The sequence below is a fragment of the Chiloscyllium plagiosum genome, unplaced genomic scaffold (genome assembly GCF_037043375.1).
Source record: "Chiloscyllium plagiosum isolate Xiang-an unplaced genomic scaffold, Cpla_swu_hap1 HiC_scaffold_16, whole genome shotgun sequence".
In the NCBI taxonomy this organism is placed as follows: Eukaryota; Metazoa; Chordata; class Chondrichthyes; order Orectolobiformes; family Hemiscylliidae; genus Chiloscyllium; species Chiloscyllium plagiosum.
This window is the reverse complement of record NW_028270154.1, coordinates 89,663,936-89,684,990: the sequence shown is the minus strand read 5'-3', so window position 1 is coordinate 89,684,990 and position 21,055 is coordinate 89,663,936. Positions and strand designations below refer to the sequence as shown.

General features: G+C 40.3%; 1 protein-coding gene across 1 annotated transcript in view; it reads right to left on the bottom strand.

Moving 5' to 3' along the window:
• Positions 1–21,055, bottom strand: part of LOC122556831 (lysine-specific demethylase 3B-like) — a 132,166-nt gene that overhangs the window by 48,625 nt on the left and 62,486 nt on the right. The window contains exons 11-14 of the mRNA XM_087995075.1: positions 19,350–19,483; positions 16,357–17,714; positions 11,195–11,396; positions 8,219–8,433 (exon numbers count right to left, since the gene is read on the bottom strand). Of these exons, the coding sequence (XP_087851201.1) occupies positions 8,219–8,433; positions 11,195–11,396; positions 16,357–17,714; positions 19,350–19,483 (1,909 nt within the window). The remainder of the gene's footprint in view (positions 1–8,218; positions 8,434–11,194; positions 11,397–16,356; positions 17,715–19,349; positions 19,484–21,055) is intronic.

Below are 21,055 nucleotides of genomic sequence, written 5' to 3'. Positions count from 1 at the left end.
GGTCTTGTCTGATCCACAATCAATCTGGTTGGACATCGAGGCCTCTCAAGTAAAATACCCACTTATTAACTTTTTATTTTCAGACAAGAGGAAAATCATTACAGATCACTGTAAAAACCCTATAATACTAAACACAATTAAGGCTTGGAATATAATGCAGCAAAATGATGGCAACTCACATAAAACATCCCCCTATGCACCGATAGTGGGAGCATGGGGATTCCAACCGGGGTTTACAGATGCCACTTTTAAACTCTGGAGATCCAGGGGTATCTCATGTTTAGGGGACATATTTAAGGATGGGGTCCTGATGTCTTTTGAACAGCTGCATCAGAAATTCGGATTACCTAATGGAGACCTCTTTCGATATTTCCAAATTCGAGATTATATACAGAAGAAGACTACGTTATTAGATAGTCTTTATAAATCAGATAGAGAATGTAGTGTCCTACGACCAGTGGGGGTATCTTCCGTCAGTACTATTTATCATTTACTACATGATGAAGTATCGGGAGATATGGATAATCTGCTTAAAACATGGGATCAGGATTTGGGACTGGAAATCTCTATAGAAACGTGGAATGATATTTGGGAAAACGCTAGAAGAATTACTATCTGTAACAGAACCCAGGCTATCCAGCTGAAGATACTTCATAGGGCCCATATAGCACCGGTTCGATTGGCAAAATTTAAGGCAGGAGCATCTCCAATGTGTCCCAAATGCAAAACAGAGGTGGGCACTCTTGTACATTGCTTATGGACCTGTCATAAGATCCGTAGATATTGGACTAAAGTAGCAAGTACCCTGACAGAAATTTTAGGAACTGAAATTAAAGTGGACCCTGTATCTCTCCTTTTGGGCTTTTCAAACTTTCCCTCCCTGGACATGTCCGGGAAGAGACTATTTTCTATTTTTTCTTTCTGTGCAAGAAAAAATATTTTGGTGAACTGGGTGGCTGAGGGCCCCCCTGGACTTTCAAATTGGCACAGATTAATTATGGAATGTATTCCCCTTGACTTCCTTACAAATATGGTGCACCGAAAGACCGAATTATTTTATAAAATATGGCAGCCCTTCTTGAATTACATAAATACAGATATTTCGGCTATCCTAACAAGGGCTTTTACTTAATTGAGATTACAAACCTGGCTGGTCCGGAGCCCCTTAGGAGAGGAATCCCACACGAATACGGGTTTTATTACGTCTGATGTTAACACATTCCGAGCATGTAAGAGACTTAAATATACACTCTGGTTAGTTGTAGGTTAGATTAGTAGATAGTTGAGTTTCGGTTTTTTTTCTTTTTCGGTATTTTTTTTTTCTCTTTTGTTAAATTTTGGCTATTGTACATTTGATTTAATTGTATATCAATGTTTATATTTGAGAGTTTTGTTTATTTTTGTAAACTTGTAAAAATGTTAAATTTCTAATAAAAAGATCTATAAAAAATTGAAAATGTGTGTTTTACCCAACTGCAATAAAAATAACTGCAATCTCTACTACTAATCTCATTTAAAACATGTTCGATGTCAATTCAAATATTCAGGCTAAAATAGGATTAGAAGGCAGGCGAATAATGAAAAAAACTGAGGGGACGATCACAGATGCAGTAAATTCCTATTGACCATTGCTCCATTTTCTATTTGCATTCTAACACAGTTCAGTCAAGGGGCTGTGCAATCTCATTTAGAGTTGAAAGATGCATTTTTAATTTGTTTTACATGGTATGGGTTCAGGCTGTATGAACCAATTAGTGACAGTCCAGAGCAGCCTCTCACACTCCCCAGATCAACTTGCTGCCTACCAACCAACTTGCGATCTTCGTCTCAAGAAGGGTTCCGAGAGGGAAGCAGTGAACAGCAGAGTCAGAGAGCAGGAGGTCCAGAGTGAAAGAGGATTGAGAGGGCGAATATGGGACTGGCAGAGGTTCAAACTGAAGGCTCTGAGAAAAGATCTGTGGCAATCTGGATGCAAAGGGAGCAGGATGAGAGAGGTGATCAGGAAGGCTAGCAAGCAGCAAACAAGAGACAAGCAGGAAGTTACTCCTTATTTCAATATACACTTTTAAATTTACTTTTTAGTTACACAAAAAGGAAATCAGAAACATGCAGGGTTTTTTTACCCAATACAGAATGTCTACAAGGACCTAACAGCAGCTTTACATTGGTTTTAATGGGAATGCTTGAAGTTGGAATTTTGAGGAATGTAGCCACGGCTTTAAGTGAGGATTTACTGGATTGCCTGGAAAATAGGGGAATAAAAGGAAGCTCAATTCAGAAATCAAGGGTTGAAATATGGAACTAGCAGTCATAGAATCATAGAGATGCACAGCATGGAAACAGACCCTTCGGTCCATCTCATCGATGTTGACCAGATATCCCAATCCAATCTAGTCTCACCTGCCAGCACCTGGTCCATATCCCTCCAAACCCTTTCTATTCATGTATCCATCCAGGTGCCTTTTAAATGTTGTGATTGTACTGGGTGGGTTGCGCTTCGGCGGGTCGGTGTGGACTTGTTGGGCCGAAGGGCCTGTTTCCACACTGTAATGTAATCTAATCTAGCCTCCACCACTTCCTCTGGCAGCTCATTTCCACCCTCTGTGTGAAAAAGTTGCCCCTTAGGTCTCTTTTATAACTTTCCCCTCTCACCCTAAACCTATGCCCTCTAATTCTGGACTCCCTCACCCCAGTGAAAAGAGTTTACCTATTTATCCTATCCATGTCACTCATGATTTTATAAACCTCTAGAAGGTCACCCCTCAGTTTCTGATACTCCAGGGAAAACAGACCTAGTCTATTCAACTTCTTCCTATAGCTCAAATCCGCCAACCCTGGCAACATCCTTGTAAATCTTTTCTGAACCCGTTCAAGTTTCGCAACATCTTTCCGATAGGAAGGAGACCAGAACTAAACACAATATTCCAAAAGTGGCCTAACAAATGTCCTGTACAACCACAACATGACCTCCCAACCCCTGTACTCAATACTCTAACCAATGAAGGAAAGCACACTAAACGCCTTCTTCACTATCCTATCTAACTGCGACTCCCCTTTCAAGGAGCTATGAACCTGCACTCCAAGGTCTCTTTGTTCAACAACACTCCCTAGGACCTCAGATATCAGGGAGAAGCAATACAGAGAGTGAAGACTGTAATCAGTAAATGATCGTGTTTTTGGGATCCTTAAGGGGGAGGGGAAGCAACCCAAGTCACGGTCCACATAAGCACCAACGACATTTGTAGGAAGAGAGATGGGGATTTAAGACAGAAATTCGGGGAGCTAGGATGGAAGCTTAGAGCTAGGACGAACAGAGTTGTTGTCTCTGGTTTGTTACCAGTGTCACGTGCTAGTGAGGCAAGGAATAGGGAGAGAGAGGAGTTGAACACGTGGCTACAAGGATGGTGCAGGAGGGAGGGTTTTGGATTCTTCAATCATTGGGGCTCTTTCTGGGGTAGGTGGGACCTCTACAAGCAGGATGGTCTTCATCTGAATCAGAGGGATACCAATATCCTGGAGTGGAAATTCGCTAAGACTATTGGGGTGGGTTTAAACTAATCCAGCAGGGGGATGGGAACCAAAATTGTAGTTCGACTACAGAAAAGGTTGAGAGTAGGGAAGTCCGAAATCAAGTGTCAGGGAAGCAAGATGGCACTGGCAAGCAAGAAGTTGGTTTGAAGTGTGTCTACTTCAACGCCAGGAGCATCCGGAATAAGGTGGGTGAACGTGCAGCATGGGTTGGTACCTGGGACTTCGATGTTATGCCCATTTTGGAGACATGGATAGAGCAGGGACAGGAATGGTCATCGCAGATTCCAGGATTTAGATGTTTCATTAAGAACAGAGAAGATGGTAAAAGGGGGTGTGTGTGGCATTGTTGGTCAAGGACACTATTACAGTTGGAGAAAGGATGTTTGGCGACTCGTCAACTGAGGTAGTATGGGCTGAGGCTCGAAACAGGAAAGGAGAGGTCACCCTGTTGGGAGTTTTCTATAGGCCTCCGAATAGTTCCAGAGATGTAGAGGAAAGGACAGCAAAGATGATTCTCGATAGGGGTGAGAGAGACAGGGTAGTTGTCATGGGGGAATTCAACTTTCCAAATATTGACTAGGAACACTACAGTAAGAGTACTATAGATGGGTCAGTTTTTGTCCAGTGTGTGCAGGAGGGCTTCCTGACACAGTATGTAGACAGGCCAACAAGGGGCGAAGCCACATTAGATTTGGTACTGGGTAATGAGCCCGGCCAGGTGTTACGACTTGGAAGTAGGTAAGCACTTTGGTGATAGCGATCACAATTCTGTTATGTTTACTTTAGTGATAGAAAGGGTAAGGTGTATACCACTGGGCAAGAGGTACAGCTGGGGGAAAGGCAATTACGATGCGATTACGCAAGATTTAGGAAGCATTGGTTGGGGAAGGAAACCGCAGGGGCTGGGCACATTAGAAATGTGGAGCTTATTCAAAGAAAAGGTCCTGTGTGTCCTAGATAAGTATGTACCTGCCAGGCAGGGAGGAAGCAGTAGAGCGCGGGAGCCGTGGTTTACAAAGGAAGTAGAATCTCTGGTCAAGAGGAACAAGGAAGCTTATGTTAGGAATACCTTCAACACATTGTCAAGCTATCACCATTGTTAACAGCTAACCCGAGAATGCAACTTTTAAAAAAAAGGGTTTTCTGATTTACACATGAAAGAAGTGAAACTATCACTGTATTCTAACAGATGAAAGGCTTAACAGACAATCAATTCTTCAATGTATAATTTCAGTTACATCACACTGCAAATTTTTGCTATAAATTCTGTGTTACGATCGAGCCCTCCACAATCACCTGATGAAGGAGCGTCGCTCCGAAAGCTAGTGTGCTTCCAATTAAACCTGTTGGACTATAACCTGGTGTTGTGTGATTTTTAACTTTGTACACCCTAGTCCAACACCGGCATCTCCGAATTATGTTAGGATGAGATGTGAAGGCTCAGTTAGGGTGTTTGAGGGTTACAAGGTAGCGAGGAAAGACCTAAAGAGAGAGATCAGAAGAGCCAGGAGGAGACGTGAGAAGTTGTTGGCGAGTAGGATCAGGGTCAACCCTAAGGCTTTCTATAGGTATTTAAGGAATAAAAGAATGACGAGAGTAAGATTAGGGCCAATCAAGGATAATAGTGGGAAGTTGTGTGTGGAGTCAGAGGAGATAGGGGAAGCACTAAATGAATATTTTTCGACAGTATTTACTCCAGAAAACGACAATGTTGTCGAGGAGAATACTGAGATACAGGCTACTAGACTAGGTGGGATTGAGGTTCACAAGGAGGAGGTATTAGAAATCCTGCAGAGTGTGAAAATAGACAAGTCCCCTGGGCCGGATGGGATTTATCCTCGGATCCTCTGGGAAGCCAGGGAGGAGATTGCCGAGCCTTTGGCATTGATCTTTAAATCGTCATTATCTACAGGAATAGTGCCAGAAGACTGGAGGATAGCAAATGTGGTTCCCCTGTTCAAGAAGGGGAGTAGAGACAACCCAGGTAATTATAGACCAGTGAGCCTTACTTCAGTTGTTGGTAAAGTGTTGGAAAAGGTTATAAGAGATAGGATTTATAATCATCTGGAAAATAATAATTTGATTAGGGATAGTCAGCCCGGTTTGTGAAGGGTAGGTCGTGCCTCACAAACCTTATTGAGTTCTTTGAGAAGGTGACCAAACAGGTAGATGAGAGTGAACCGGTTGATGTGATGTATGTGGATTTCATCAAGGTGTTCGATAAGGTTCCCCACTTTAGGCTATTGTACAAAATGTGGAAGAATGGGATTGTTGGAGATATAGCAGTTTGGATCAGTAATTGGCTTGCTGAAAGAAGACAAAGGGTGGTGGTTGATGGGAAATGTTCATCCTGGAGTCCAGTTACCAGTGGTGCACCGCAAGGGTCGGTGTTGGGTCCACTGCTGTTAGTCATTTTTATAAATGACCTGGATGAGGGCGTATAAGGGGGGTTAGTAAATTTGCAGACGACACTAAGCTCGGTGGAGTTGTGGATAGTGACGAAGGATGTTGTAGGTTACAGAGAGACATAGATAAGCTGCAGAGCTGGGCTGAGAGGTGGCAAATGGAGTTTAATGCGGACAAGTGTGAGGTGATTCACTTTGGAAGGAGTAAAAGGAATGCAAAGTACTGGGCTAATGGTAAGATTCTTGATAGTGTAGATGAGCAGAGAGATCTCGGTGTCCAGGTACACAGATCCTTGAAAGTTGCCACCCAGGTTGACAGGGTTGTTAAGGCGGCATAGTGTTTTAGCTTTCATTAATAGAGGGATCGAGTTCTGGAACCATGAGGTTGTGCTACAGCTGTACAAAGTGAGTATTGTGTACAGTTCTAGGTCACCGCATTATAAAGAGGATGTGGAAGCTTTGGAAAGGGTGCAGAGCAGATTAACTAGGATGTTGCCTGATATGGAGGGAAGGTCTTATGAGGAAAGGCTGAGGGACTTGAGGCTGTTTTCGTTAGAGAAGAAGGTTGAGAGGTGACTTAATAGAGATATATAAGATAATCAGAGGGTTAGATAGGGTGGACAGGGAGAGCCTTTTTGCAAGTATGGTGACAGCGAGCACGAGGGGGCATAGCTTTAAATTGAGGGGCGATAGATTATAGGACAGATGTCAGAGGTAGTTTCTTTACTCAGAGTAGTAAGAGTAGGGAATGCTTTGCCTGCAACGATAGTAGATTCGCCAACTTTAAGTCGTCATTGGACAAGCATATGGACATACATGGAATAGTATGGGTTAGATGGGCTTCAGATTGGTATGACAGGTCGGCGCAACATCGAGGGCCGAAGGGCCTGTACTGCGCTGTAATGTTATATGTAATTGCAGTAATGTGAAGTGCATGGAATGAAGAGGGTAAGGGATGGCTGCATGCTGCTGCAACAGGGGAAATTCAGTATAGTAGGAGCAGTCCAAATGGGGAATTTGGTCACCTTAGGTTTGTTGGGAAAACAAAATAGCTGACAGTGAGAATGAGAAATGCAACCAACTGCTCTGTAAGATTTGGATAGCAGGATGAGGTCCAGTAGAGATGGGTATATAATTTTCCTTAATTTTTGGAATTCAGTCTGAGAAACACAGCTGAATGATGAATATTCTCATCAGTTGTGGTGGGGGAGGCAAAAGGAGAGACAAAGGGAAAAAGCTGGGATTGGAGGACTAAGGGAAATACAGCACACTTAGAAAGAGGGAGATGGAGAGAGCACCACATTGCTTTGGGGTCGACAAATAGCTTGGGAAAGGGAGATGGGTGTAATCACTTCTCCCCAGTTGAGAAAAGGTGCAATGAGCAAAAAAACCTATGATGTGGCATGGATGAGTTGAGAGTGGACCAGCTGCTCCATTGTCAGAAGTCTCTGTTCTCTCTCAGACCTCCACCACTTGTAACTCTGTAAGCCACATACTTTCTATAAATGCCAAACATAATTCCTGCTGTATCACTTTCTAAAGCTCATTTGGATAATGTACATCTATGAAACATATTTCCTCTTGCATTGATGCAAGCTTGAATCAAATCTTAGCACCAACATTTCCTTGAGACGAGTAAAATTCAAATAATTTTCTTTTCAAAACAAAGGGCCCAAGAGTGCTACTTTTATGTCAAATTCTGCAATTAGCTACAGCTCCCAGCAATAGAGATTGTGAAGTAGGTCGAAAATGTAAAAGAGCTGAAGATGGAGACAAATTACTTGCACACTGCAGGGACTTGTGAATAAAATACAGAAATTCTGCAATGTAATTGTTTTTATGAAAGTTAAATCTTTTCTGAGAGTATATGTCACTGCAATTACGTTTTGCTTTCAAATGATCCAATTAAAGGAATTACATTACACAAAATGACACAGTGGGATTTGAGCTTGCAATATTAGCCTAGTACCATAGACGTGTACAGGAACTCAATGAGCTGGTTGATATTGAGCAGTAGAAAACAGGAACATGAAGAAGAAATTTCACTGTTGACTTGTCTATAGTCCAGCTGTAAACGTATTCAGCATACTTACAATCAAAATTCTGCTTTGAAAATCACAGCTACAGTGCCCAAATGTCCACTGTGAATATTCGCATAGAGATAAAAACCTGTGGAACATTTTAGAGACCCTTTTGCCAGTCAGAACTAACTTACTCCACAATCTATTAGGTTTTGCCTGGCATTTTAGCTAGCATATTGCTTACAAGAAAATTTAACTTACGGTGGGGTTCTACCAGAAGCATAGCCTCCTTCTCAGACATCACAAGTTGACAAAACTGGTCACCAACATTTGCCAAAATGTACTTGGATGTTTCCAAATCCAGGCCTTCTGCAGGTATACGCGATGGGATCCAAAGACTCAGGGCTTCAGCATCACACTGTCTGGGATTTAGAAAACCCCCAACACGTAGGACACCAGTCCTAGTAAAAGCTAGTCTGGAAAAAGATTACAACATGATGCATTACATTGCCAACATCTCATTTGAACATGTGCACGAAAGATTAATTCGAAGAATAACATTTATAAAAATATGGACCATCAAAATATAAACTCTCAATTTATGAACCAGCATCAACTTTGGCCATTGCTGATGTGCTGAAAATACAAGAGTTCCCTCATTGGTCAAGGTCCAAACAAGCTGATTATGCACACTGTTGTGCACTGGATGGAAAACAACCAAGTTCCTTTGCATTTTTAATGTCAAAGAAAACAGAAATTTAAACCAATCCAGACAGCTACACAGATATCACAAACGCATGATCAGATCAAGGCCATAATTAGAAAGTGATTTGCGCATTCACTACTTGAAGTTGGTGAATTTCTTTTATTAATTTATTCTAAAAAAATTAAAATGGAGAAGGAAAAGCCACATTGTTATTGTTTCACATCCTCTGGAAGTTCAAACACTTTATGACCAATGAATTATTTCTCAACTGCAATCACTCATAGGAAAGTGAAACTTTATATATGAAGCTCCAGAAATATCAACAAGTTTAACTATTTTCTTGATACTGACTGAACAATCTATGGTGGTGGTCAGGATACCAGAAGAACCCTTTTCAAATAGCACCCAAATCCTTTATAACCACTTGTAAACGTAGACAGGATTTGACTCAACTTTAAATCTACAAGTCAGCAACGTCACAACTCATTACGACAGTGCACTGGAAAGCAAGCCCTGTTATTGTCACAGTCATAGACCCCGGTTTACTTGATTGACAAGCAGGTTAAAAGAAAACACTCACCAGGTTTCAGTTCTTTGCAAGAAAAAAAATTACAAATAAACTGTCTAACCAACGGCCAAAAGGACATGACAAATTGCTATTACAAATCTGTAACTTAAAACACTACCCCTTCTTAAATTTTCACTTTAAACATACAGACACACACACAGGCAGAGAAGACAATTAGGGTGGAAAATGGGAAAAAAGCATTTGGACAAATACATGGATAGGAAAGGTTTAGAAGGATATGGGCCAAGTGCAGGAAAATGGGGTTAGCGTGGATGGACATTTTGGTCAGCATGGACCAGTTTTGGCCAAGGGCCTGTCTCTGTGCTGCAGGACTCAATGACTATAGTTTGATAGCACCAATCATTCCCAGAGTTCCCTTAAACTGTTCATGCTGCTACACAGACCTCCAAGCTCCACGCAGAACAGTAATGCCCACAACCAGAAGTCAATGGATCAACACACTGACTTACACGTATGGACCTTCTGAGCAATTGCACAGCTACACAGCCTATGAGGAAACATTGTCTGGACCACAGTATTCGATGAGTTCTTTTATATCTTTCCCTTTCAATTCTTTTTTAGTTTTTTGCTATTGATACGACTGTTTTTACACTGATGCTCTTTATTCAGTGGTTGAGATTTCATCCTTTCACTGTCCGTGAAGGAGTTTTATTTCTCCTTCAACAGGGAAATTGCAGAAAAAGGCAAGTGTAAGACAGCTAGCTTTACTGGAGACTTTCTGGTATCTCTACATAAGACATGAGAAATATTAAGATGCTAGCTGTTTGCAGGCTGATGCTTTACTGCTGTACTCATCCTACACAAGCCATGGTGATCTGGTCAGAAGCCAAAACGTCAAGCCATTTTTCTTTAGTTAAGAAACAAATGGCTCTGTGGCCTTTGCTTTTACTGTCATTATTTAACACAGCATTAAGTGTTGTCATGAATGTTCTCCACAAAAAAATGATTTTAAAACTAGACATCTCTTTGCACAGTCTCATTAATTTAATTTTCTTAAAATGTGGACTTTACATGCATACACCCTTATGAATGATGAAGTGCCATTTCAAACATGTCTCATCAAAAGATATGTGACACACAAACAAAATTCAAGAACTTCACTCCCCCCTCCGCACCCTGGTTTATTTAAGTCATATGGAATCTTTTGCCATTATTTAAATCCTTAAATTAGTTCAGCATTTTGCATTCATGACAAGCCATCTGTAATCTCATTATCTTTACCAGCAAATGTGAACATTTTATACCGTACAGTTGAATCAACAGACTCCACCTAAACAGTCGTACATTTGGAGTTTAAACTTTTAAATGAGATCTATTTTCTCTTTCCACTTCCAATTCTAAATTTGGTCTTATTTGGATTTTCATCTCAAGAATGAATGGTTCAGATATACGATTGCAAACAATTTTTTTTCTCAAAATAACACACTTTTGCACATAACAAACTTTTTTCACTTTCATTTTCCTCAGAATAGTGAGGTCTTAGCTCACATTATTTCACTGCTGGGTAATTTTAACGCAAAAGTTAGTACCCTTTTTATTGCATCTCAGATCCCAATCTCCAATTTAGATTTAGTGCTTAATATAGCCTCCACTGCATTAAGCAGCTCCAGACAGTCTGCAGCCTTAAGCTAGAGATTCCACATTCATTAGTGAGGAATTCTTTCCCTCAATGAATTCAAGTTTTCTTGGCTTAGAGTATTCCTGTATGACATGGTTAATTAAAAGTGCATTCTTTCCTTTACAGCTCCTTTTACTCTTTCACCCCCAATTTACTTTGGAGCCTCCTTCTTTCCCTCTTTCCCTCTGCACCTTTTGTGTAGCCAACTTCTTGCCCCCACCCTTTCTGCCCCATTCATCCTCTCCACCCTTCTTCCTGGTCCCTTCACCTGAGGGCTACCAGGTGCATTTTGACATCTTCTATCCGATAGATCTGTTTACTTACTTTCTGAAGTGGAAGAAACGACAGGAAACCGTCGATTCATCATGATCTTTAAACTTTCGGTAACGCACTAAACGACATTCTCTGCACTTGTGTAGGTGCGGTGCGACATTGATACATGAGCCATCTTGCAAGAAGGATTCTCCAGACTGCTTCAGCTTTCTCACCTTGCACATATCCTTCAAAACCGACTGATCAACAGAAACTGATGGACAGAAAAAAACTAAATAAAGAACTCATTAATTATACATAAGGAAAAGCAGCGTTCATCAATAAGCATACCAAACAAGTTTGTACTTTTAGCCAGCTTCTTATACTGGCTAGCTTGTTAAAAAAAATCATGGGTTATGGGCCATTAATTATAGAGAAACCTCCATTATCCAGCATTCAATTATCTGAATATCAGGTTATCCGGCAAGATCACAAGGTCCCAATGCTTGGCTAAACTATATTATCCAGCATTTGATTATCTGGAACTCAATGAACTGAATGAAATACTCCCCACCCGCATACTTCGGAGAATTGAGATTCCTCTGTACTTGCTTCATTTAACGACCTAGAGATGGCAGTAGTGAGTCACTTTCTAAAACCTATGTAGTTCATTAATATAAGTACAGCCACAATCTTCTCAGGAGGGGGTGGGGTTAAGATTTTGATTGGGCTTGTGTGTTGTTGGAGCTGCACTCATCCAGACAGATGAGAGTATTCCTTCACACTTCTGACTTGTGCCTTGTAGACTGTGGACAGACTTTGCAGGGTTAGTTGGTGAATCATTTACCACAGAATTCACAGCTGCTGATCTGCTCTTGTAACCACAATATTTATGGACTAGATCCAGTTAAACTAAATAAAAACAAAATACTGAATCCTAGAGATCTGAAATAAAAACAGAGTGCAGTAGAAACTCAACACATCCAGCAGCATCTGCATGTGTGTGTGTGTATGTATTGGGGGGTGGGGGAGAGAGAGAGAGAGAGAGAGAGAGAGAGAGAGGGAGAGAGAATGTTAACACTTCAAATTCAATGACTTTGTCTGAAGATTTGAAGGCTCAAACATTAACTCCATTTCCCTCTATACAGAAGCTGCTAGTCTTGCCAAGTTTCTCCAGTGCTCCCTCTTTTCAGTTCAATTAAAGCTGGTCAGTGATGAGCCTCAAAGTTGACTCTCACCATAGCCCTTCTGTCAGCAAAGAATGCCATCAGCATATTCCTCTGCCCCTTTAAATTTCCAATTGGTCAGCTCTCATGCTGGGTTCTGCAAAGTGATGAAAAGGTGCATTAATGGGAATCAAAGTATTGCAAGACTAAGAAGTGAACTAGGTAGACTTTAATTTGTTTTATTCCATGTCCCACAAGTGACTAAAAAAATGACTAAAGTCTACTTAATTAAATTTCTATCTTCCTTGTGTGAATCACATTATATAATAGCGTTGATGTTGAGAAATTCGAGCAACCATCCCTACCAGTTAGTCCACACGTCCAGATGCAGGTTGAGGAAAACCATCAGTGGTGAAAAGCTTTGAAAATTAATTCAAAGTCATGAAATATTATCTGTGTGCAACTCGAGGCCTGGTAAATGTAGCATGCTCAGGAGAAACAGGTGATTTTAGACCATAAGTCACCTGTCCCTCCACGGGATAGTACTTACCAAGTCTCAAATTACATATCAACGGTATTTCGAGACATCGACTTCACCATGTTTACTCTCATCTAAAAATGGCAGTCAGCTCCAGTTGTGTGTGGACTTCTTTAAGCCAAAAGTGGTTTACTGTGGATAAGGATACTCACCTTTCTGATCTAACTGGATGAGATGTTGTGTAAACAACATGAAGTTTATTACATTTTAACTGGAATTATTTACAGATTACATAAATTAAAACAGACAGTTAGGAGTGCCCTAGTCCCAGGTCTGTCTCCTGTATGTTATTTTCTTATTCCCTTCAAGCCCCTATAATATCAATTTATGATGTTTACGTCACTCAATCAAGTATTAACTCTCTCAGACCCATACAGAAGTGTCCATGCCAGTGATTCAGGAGTGTTATTTAATATGGACTGTAGTTGACCATGGAAATCATTCATACTGTTTCTCCACTTGTCTGTACAGCAAAATGGCTTTTGCCAAGTACAGTTAGAAGCTGCTTGAACTAAAATGTCTTTCTCATTTGTTGCTTGCAGTCACAATTTTCAAGGAAACACTGTTTGAAAACTCACCTTTCAAATTTATCCTAACTTCTTTATATCTCCATAATACCATAAGATGTCAGCCACTTGTCCCATCAAGTCTGCGCCATTATTCAATGAGATTATTGCTCATCTGATAATTCTCAAGTCCACTTTCCTGCCTTTTTCCAATAACCAGTGATTCCTTTACTGATTAAAATTCTGTCTCCAGTGTTGAAGAAACTTATTGACCCTGCCTTGACAGCCCTCTGCGGTAAGATTCCAGATTCACTATCATCGGAGAGGAAAAAAACCTCATCTGTCTTAAATGGGAGACTTCTTACTCTGAGACTCTATGCTCTTACCATACACTTTTCTAGATAGATACACAAAGGTTGTTACCCTATCTGGTCAATCCCCATGTAATCATGCATGCTTCAATAAGGTCTCATCTCATTCTCCTAAACTCAAGTACCAGCATACCTACTCAACCTTTTCACCTAAGAAAATCTCTCCATATTTAGAATCAATTCAGAATAAAGGTCACTGGACGCAAAACATTAACTCTTTTTTTCCCTCCAGATGCTGGGCAGACCCGATTTTCTCTAGCAATTTGTTTTTGTTTGAACCGAGTGAACCTTTTCTAGACTGCCTCCATGGTCAGTATACACTAAAGAAATCAAAACTTATGACAGTATTGCAGGTATGCCTTGGATAGTTTTAGTAAGAATTGTCTATTTTTATATTCCAAATAAAGGCCAGAAGTCCACTTGCCTTTCCTATTACCCAATAAAGTTCCGGCTAGCCTTTTGTGACTCTGCAGGAGGACACCAAATCCCTCACCGTTGCAATTTTATGTAGTCTTTCTTCTTTTATATAATGCTCAGCTCCTCTATTCTTCCTACCAAAGCGCACAACATTACATCTTCCCACATTGTATTCCACTTGCCCAGGTTTTACACACACACTTATGCAGTCTATTTCCTTCGGTAGACTGATTGTGTCATCCAAATCTCAACCAAACTTCAGCTATGTTTCAAGCATTCTCCCATGGAAGCTGAAAATATCCTTCTTGTTAATTAGAAACAGATTTCAATAAGAGCTGTTGACAAGGTGATAGTGAATGGATCAGTTGGACAAAATAAAAGTAAAGGTAATTTCTAATTAGCATATACCTATCACTTTCAAAATGATGCAGTTAGAGTAGGATTCGATATACCTATTTTGCAGCATTTGCAACTGCCACCACACACCCAGTTTTAGAAAATGAAATAACTGCAATGTTTTAAGATAAGGTCCTCAACTCAAAAATAAAAAATTAAAGTCCTCGTTGTTGAGGAATCTGTACAAATACAGATTTGCAGTACAGCTCTCTCTGAAATAGAGCAGCTACAGTTCCAGCTAGGCATAAGCTATGTCATCAGTTCTTTGCCGGCTGGAACTGAAACTGCAGCTCTCCTCCTCAGAACAGGAGCAGCATTAATCTACTCCAAATTAGCATTTGAAACACGGTGTCACGAATAGCAGGCAGACCTGCTGCAGAATCTACATTGGCCTGCCTCAAAAATTGGCCTTGAACTGTCACAAAATTCTATAGTGCTGCACAGTCCTGAATAATATTTATAGTCAACATTCATGACCCAGAAACAAAGTCATGCCCAGAGGGAAAGAGATTAAATTTGAGATACAGAGCCTCCTTGTATGAAGTAGAAAGACTGATAAGAAGCTAGATGCAAATGATTAAGTCTGACCACCCAAGAATATTGAATTAACATAAATTGCTGAATGCAGATTTGTAACCATTTCCAAACATCTCACCATATTAAGCAACTCCGTTGCAATGATGCTCATGAACTCATTCCAGCCAGTATCCTCAATGAGACAGTTAGCACCTTTAGTGTTTAATAAAATCTCTGAAAACCAGGAAATCAAACATATCTTCATCCCTTGCCTCCAAGAAAGAACTCATCATGGCAATAACAGTGCTAGGATTCATCAACAGAAGCATCATCTATCTGTTATGGACAGCTTAGTGTAGATTTTCTGTTCTAAGAGCAGAAATCAGGGTAATACACTTGACTATCAATTAATGGGTCTTTGTTCTGTTTAGGAGCTGTCAGTACCAGGCACACAGCACTGTTCAAGCAGTGCCTGAGTGGCAAAAGGCCTTTGGTCTTGAGTCCGTTCACAAGTTGATTTATACGCAAGTCGAAACACAATGAAGATTAATATCAAGCAGCCATTCCTAAGTACAGGAAATACTTATTTGTCAGATCATGAAAATAACACCAATGCACATGACTGCATTCCCAAATATGGGCGCTTGTACGTCAAAAGTTCACAAAGCAGGAATCCCTGTATAACATTATAAAGGTGGAGAATCCTGCAACTTCAATGCAATTGGATACTTGATTCTTCTGGAGTCACAGGAGTAACCAACCAGAGAAAACACAACCTTTTCTGATTTGGTTCTCTACTGAATTTGTACTTGTGCACAATGCTTCAATTGAAAATAGAGAATTTAGTGCAACAACACTCTGCTCTCCAGCTAATGTGGACAATATTTTGCAAACTAATGGTCAGTTTTAGATACCTTGTATACTCCAGCAATACGTTTTTCAGAAAGATATTGATGGCAACATATTAGACATCCAAATAATAAGAAATGCGATAGCAAAATCTAAAATAAAAAGAAACCATCTTCCTAAAATGAACACTTTACCATTAAAATGGTGTTCTATGGTTCCAATAAACAAAAAACGCTGCTTTGTTCTTCAGTCTAACAGAGAACTGAATGATCATTTGCTATATGGGCAAGTAAACCAACATCCAACAGGGAATGTCAATTGCTGGTGCTAGAATGAGCTATGCAGTAGTCCACCATTTGGATAGGTACATTTCATTAAGCAATTACGTAGTAAAGATAATGGAAAACTAAGCCTGCCCTCTTCACCATAGTTATTGCAAATTCAGCCACCTTTATGTATAACACTGTGAACTCACTTTTTGGAGGTCTTCCTCGAGGCCGTCCTCTCCCACGCCCTCGCCCCTTTCCTATATGTTCCTTGTTCCCTTCACCATTCGGCTGCCTTGTTTCATGCAAGAAAGACAGATATCCTTTTAAACTAGTCTTCGATTGCAAACGCATATGCACCTCAGAATCACTCAGGTCTGATAAATCACTGTCGGTAGCTGAATCAGAATCCTGCTTCATCCCCAGGCTTCTTTCATCTAAAGCAAACCTTCTCTGATCAAACTGGGATTGCTGATTAGGAGAACCATCAAGGCCATTATCAGATAGACTGATGGCAAACAGAGGCTGCTGCTTGCCAGAATGGGGAGTGTCTGAGAAAGTTTGCAGATGTGGATTGTCTGGAATTACAGAACTAGAAATTGGGATTGTAAGATTTCCTGCATTATGATCCCCAGTTGGACTAGTGGATAAGGTTGGCATTTCAATATTGGTTGGAGCAAATGGAGTTTCAGGGGACTCTGGTCTGGTAGTACCTAAAATAGCTGTCTTTTGTAACGGAGAGGAAAATGGAGGTGAAAAGGTCTTTGGAAGCTCAGTTTTGTTGCCACCTGCATCTGATGTCATTTTCTCAGGCTTCTTCCAGTTGATCAACATCGGGGGTTTCACAATAACAGATGCAGGAGTAGAAGCTGCCGGCCGTATTAAATCACTCCTGAACAGGCTCGATTGTGATCTGCTTGTGGGTAAATTATCCATATTTCCCTTTAGATCTGTAAACCCAAGGAATGGATTGCCTCCTGGAACTGTAGGTGTTTCCTCCTTTAGAAGATCTGGTGGTTGAACAGACTGAAGAAACTGGAGACTGGAAGCACTCCTTGGAAAAGCCGGAGTTAGTGTGGGCATGACCTCAGGTGGGTTCTTTTTCTCAGTATCTTGACCATGTTTACTTCCTGCATGCAACCCAACAGAAATTCCAACTGCCTGCGTCATACCACTTTTCTGGCCTGTGGCACCAGAAGCCATTTTAAAAGGATTGAAGCTAAGAGGGTCATTGGATAAGCTTTCAGATATTTCAGTAAAGTAGTTGCTCTGAGGAACATTCTGAGGCATACACTGGAAAAACAAGTTAGTCGACAGGCTGCCCGAGTCCATGGAGATCTTGGTGCCAGCTTTATTCTCAGATTCATCAGTCACATTCCTATTAAACCCAAATCCGAAGGACTTGCTTTCTTGGTCAAATGATCCATTTGTTCCCTCATTACCATTCCTCTTTGGCTCTTCCAGAAGGGCTTGATTCTTAACTGATATTTGAAGTGCACTGTCTTCGGTTAAAGCTCCCTCGTTTAGTGTTTGGCAAGGATCTGCACACCACTTTTTTAGTGGTTCCCTAAAATTGCAACAAAATTACTCATTAATTTAGGAAGTGGAATTAGTAAACTATACATTTACCTCAACATTGTGACACAGCAGCATCGAAGAAAATGATGACAGTTAATCAAAAATGTTTCAATGTTTTAAAACTGCTAGTACACTAAAATTTACTCCTAAAAGGTATATGGAATTCAGACTCAAGCAAAATACTGAAGATGCTGGAAATTTAAAATAGAAGCAGAAAATGCTAGAATTACTCAATGGGTCAGGCAGTACTGAAAAGTCATCCTGACCTGAAACATGAACCACTGTTTCTCTCCATAGATGTTGCCTGATCTGCCAAACATCTCCAGCATTTTTTGTTTTTATATGTGATTTTTGAAACACTGAAGTACAAATCTAAAGCTGTGTCTTGCTTCTTTAGTATAGATTAAAAACTAGACTGTTTCCTTAAAGGGTCATTACATTCCACTCTTCAGACTGATGTTCATGTGCAGTTAGAGTAGTAGGCTTACTTTCAACCTGAAAACTACAAGCATCAGCACCTTAATACTTCTACACTTGACAAAAGTATAAAGCAAAAGCATATTTTGGCTCAGTCGTGATCAAAGTATGCTAAAGCACAAGTTCTTCCTTGAAAGCATAAGAAATTTTAACAACTGCGTGGCAATATGCCAGACTGGAACACCCGGGAAACTTTCCAGTTTGTCTACAAGCTGTAATTTTTGATTTGCATCACTGCTGGTAGTTCATAAAGAACTGTTACTTGTCAATTTAAATGGCAAGCTAAGAACGATTGAAACATTGTTAGAAAACATTTGAGTTTGTGGGTAAGGAGCAGGAAAGGGGCCTCCTAGAAACCATGGGTATAAGTTAGACTAACAGGGCTTGGTTTCACTGGAGCTGAGAAGAATGAAGGCTAAGTTAATTGAAGCGTATAAATCCTGATTAGGTTTGACAAGGTGGATGCTTTTCTTCTTATTGATCAGTCAAAAACTAAGGGAGTATTGCTATACAATTAGGGAATCCTCTTTTACGACAGAAAGGAAGAGAATGTTTCTTCTCTGATGATTGAGACACTTTGGAACTCTATCTCAGACATCTGTGGAGGGATAATTTAATATGTTTAAGATGGAGGCAGGTTAATTTCCTACCAAAAATCTACAGCTATCAAAGATAAATAGAAATGTTCAAGTTGAAACGAAAAGGTCAGCTATGGTCTTGTTGAGTAGTGGAGCAGGTTTATGGGCTATTCTGCTCCTAACTCATATGTTTGTATAATTTTTAAATCGCAAAGGTGCACTGAAGAACTGACAGTATCACTGTATCAGCTTATTGATCGCATATCTACTTTTAACCTTCTTGATCTAAGTTTTGCTAGACATATATAGGACACAAATACTTTGGCTCTGACTACTAAGAGCATAAAAATAGGTCGTCACCAGCAGATTGTGATCGATAAGGTTCGGGTTAGATCAATTTGTTTTAAAACATTTTGAGATTCTTGCTCAGCCAACAGTAAATATCACACCCCAGAAAGGTTAATTAAAAAGGCTCTAAAATGTTTGTCACTATGACCAAGATTTCTTGGTATTAATTCCTTTAAGCAAGTAAAAGCTGATTCTATGACAGAATACCAAGTTCCCCTTACCCTTTCGCAGAACCACATATCTGCTGTACTGATGCTAAGGACAAGTCCTTTGAGGGATCCAATGGAAAAGAATTTCCCAAAGCCTTTTCTGATCCAGGAGCAGATGAGCCGGATGTCTGCAGATTTTTACTTCCCTGAAATAGAGGAAATAATACTTTGGAAAATAAAGTGAGTAAAAGACTTTTTAAGAAAGAAATGTGAATAACTTCCAATCTCACCAACACTTTGAATGAAATTCAAGAACATTTTCAAAATTTTTTTTAAGACATATGAGGACTTACCAAACTAAAGAAAAACATTTTCATAAGCTTTAAGGTGTAGGTGATCATTTTCCCCTGGTGGAACAAAGGGCACCCACGAGGTCCCTTTCCTCAATAATGCAGTTGAAAAGTTTGAAAATGGATTCTTAAGCACAATCTACCAAAGACCCACATTCACCAGTCAATACACATTGTGGGATTCGTACAGTCCCATGTGCTACAAGTTCAATCTATTGGCAACCTTGTGAAAAGCACAATGCTGAAATAAGGCATATCAACATTAGCTGGTGTGATTACAAATGCCATGATTGTTGTACATCGCAAATACTCATGAAAAGGCATAAGGTCACTACCCTTGGCCCTAAGTGGGATCCAGTCTACTTCAGATTACGCTGAAAAGAGGTGTGACAAAATTTCAAACAGGTGAAGCCACCTGCCTTACCCTGCTACCACACACTAAATTCACAAATGGTTTTCTGTACTAACAGGCTGCTGTCGGTCATCTAACCAAAAAGACATTTTTCTTATCACACAAATGAGTAATATGATGTATGATTGTTAGTGCTGTTGTGATGAGATGTGTGAACGTCTACATTTCATGAGGGGTGGACTGTACACAACACCAAAACCTGTTGTTTGGACAAAGCACAATGGGCCTGCTGTACACTAGAACACTTCTGTGATGCTATTGACCATTCACAACCGGCAGCATGCCATTTATGCTCAATTCACCTGCCCTTCCAATTCTCAGAAAAATATATCTACCATTAAGATGTGACTCTGGTATTGTAAATCATGCATTAAGAGTTATACTGGAAACAAATTCAAAATCATTGGCCAAGTTTACAGTGCAATGCATTTGCACATGACAGAAGTTACATATATGAATACTGTAAAAATGTCTTTTTATTTTTCTGTAGTTTTAATAATGGAATGAAATGGGAATAGCTTTAGAAACCAATGATTGCCACAGGTTTACACACACTCTAAGCACCATTTACACAGCTGCTTTTTCAACTATTAGTTGAAGTGCAGTTTGCAGATGAACTGCAGCCAATGGGTGGATATTACTGAAGATTCAGATGGCAAAATATAGCTGATTGGTCTGTAAATCAGTGAGGAGAAAGTGAGGACTGCAGATGCTCGAGATCAGAGCTGAAAATGTGTTGCTGGAAAAGCGCATTCCTGAAGAAGGGCTTATGCCCGAAACGTCGATTCTCCTGTTCCTTGGATGCTGCCTGACCTGCTGCGCTTTTCCAGCAACACATTTTCAGCTGTAAATCAGTGAGCAGTTATAGATGACCAAGGTCCTCTGCCTGCCAATAGCTAGGTGACTGGTGCTCAGGTAGCTTTGGGCCATTTACAAGATAGTGAAAAGATACCAGACTTGCACCTGCTCAGGAGCTCTGTCTGTTTTCTGCAGTAAAGCCACATAAAGCCTGAAGA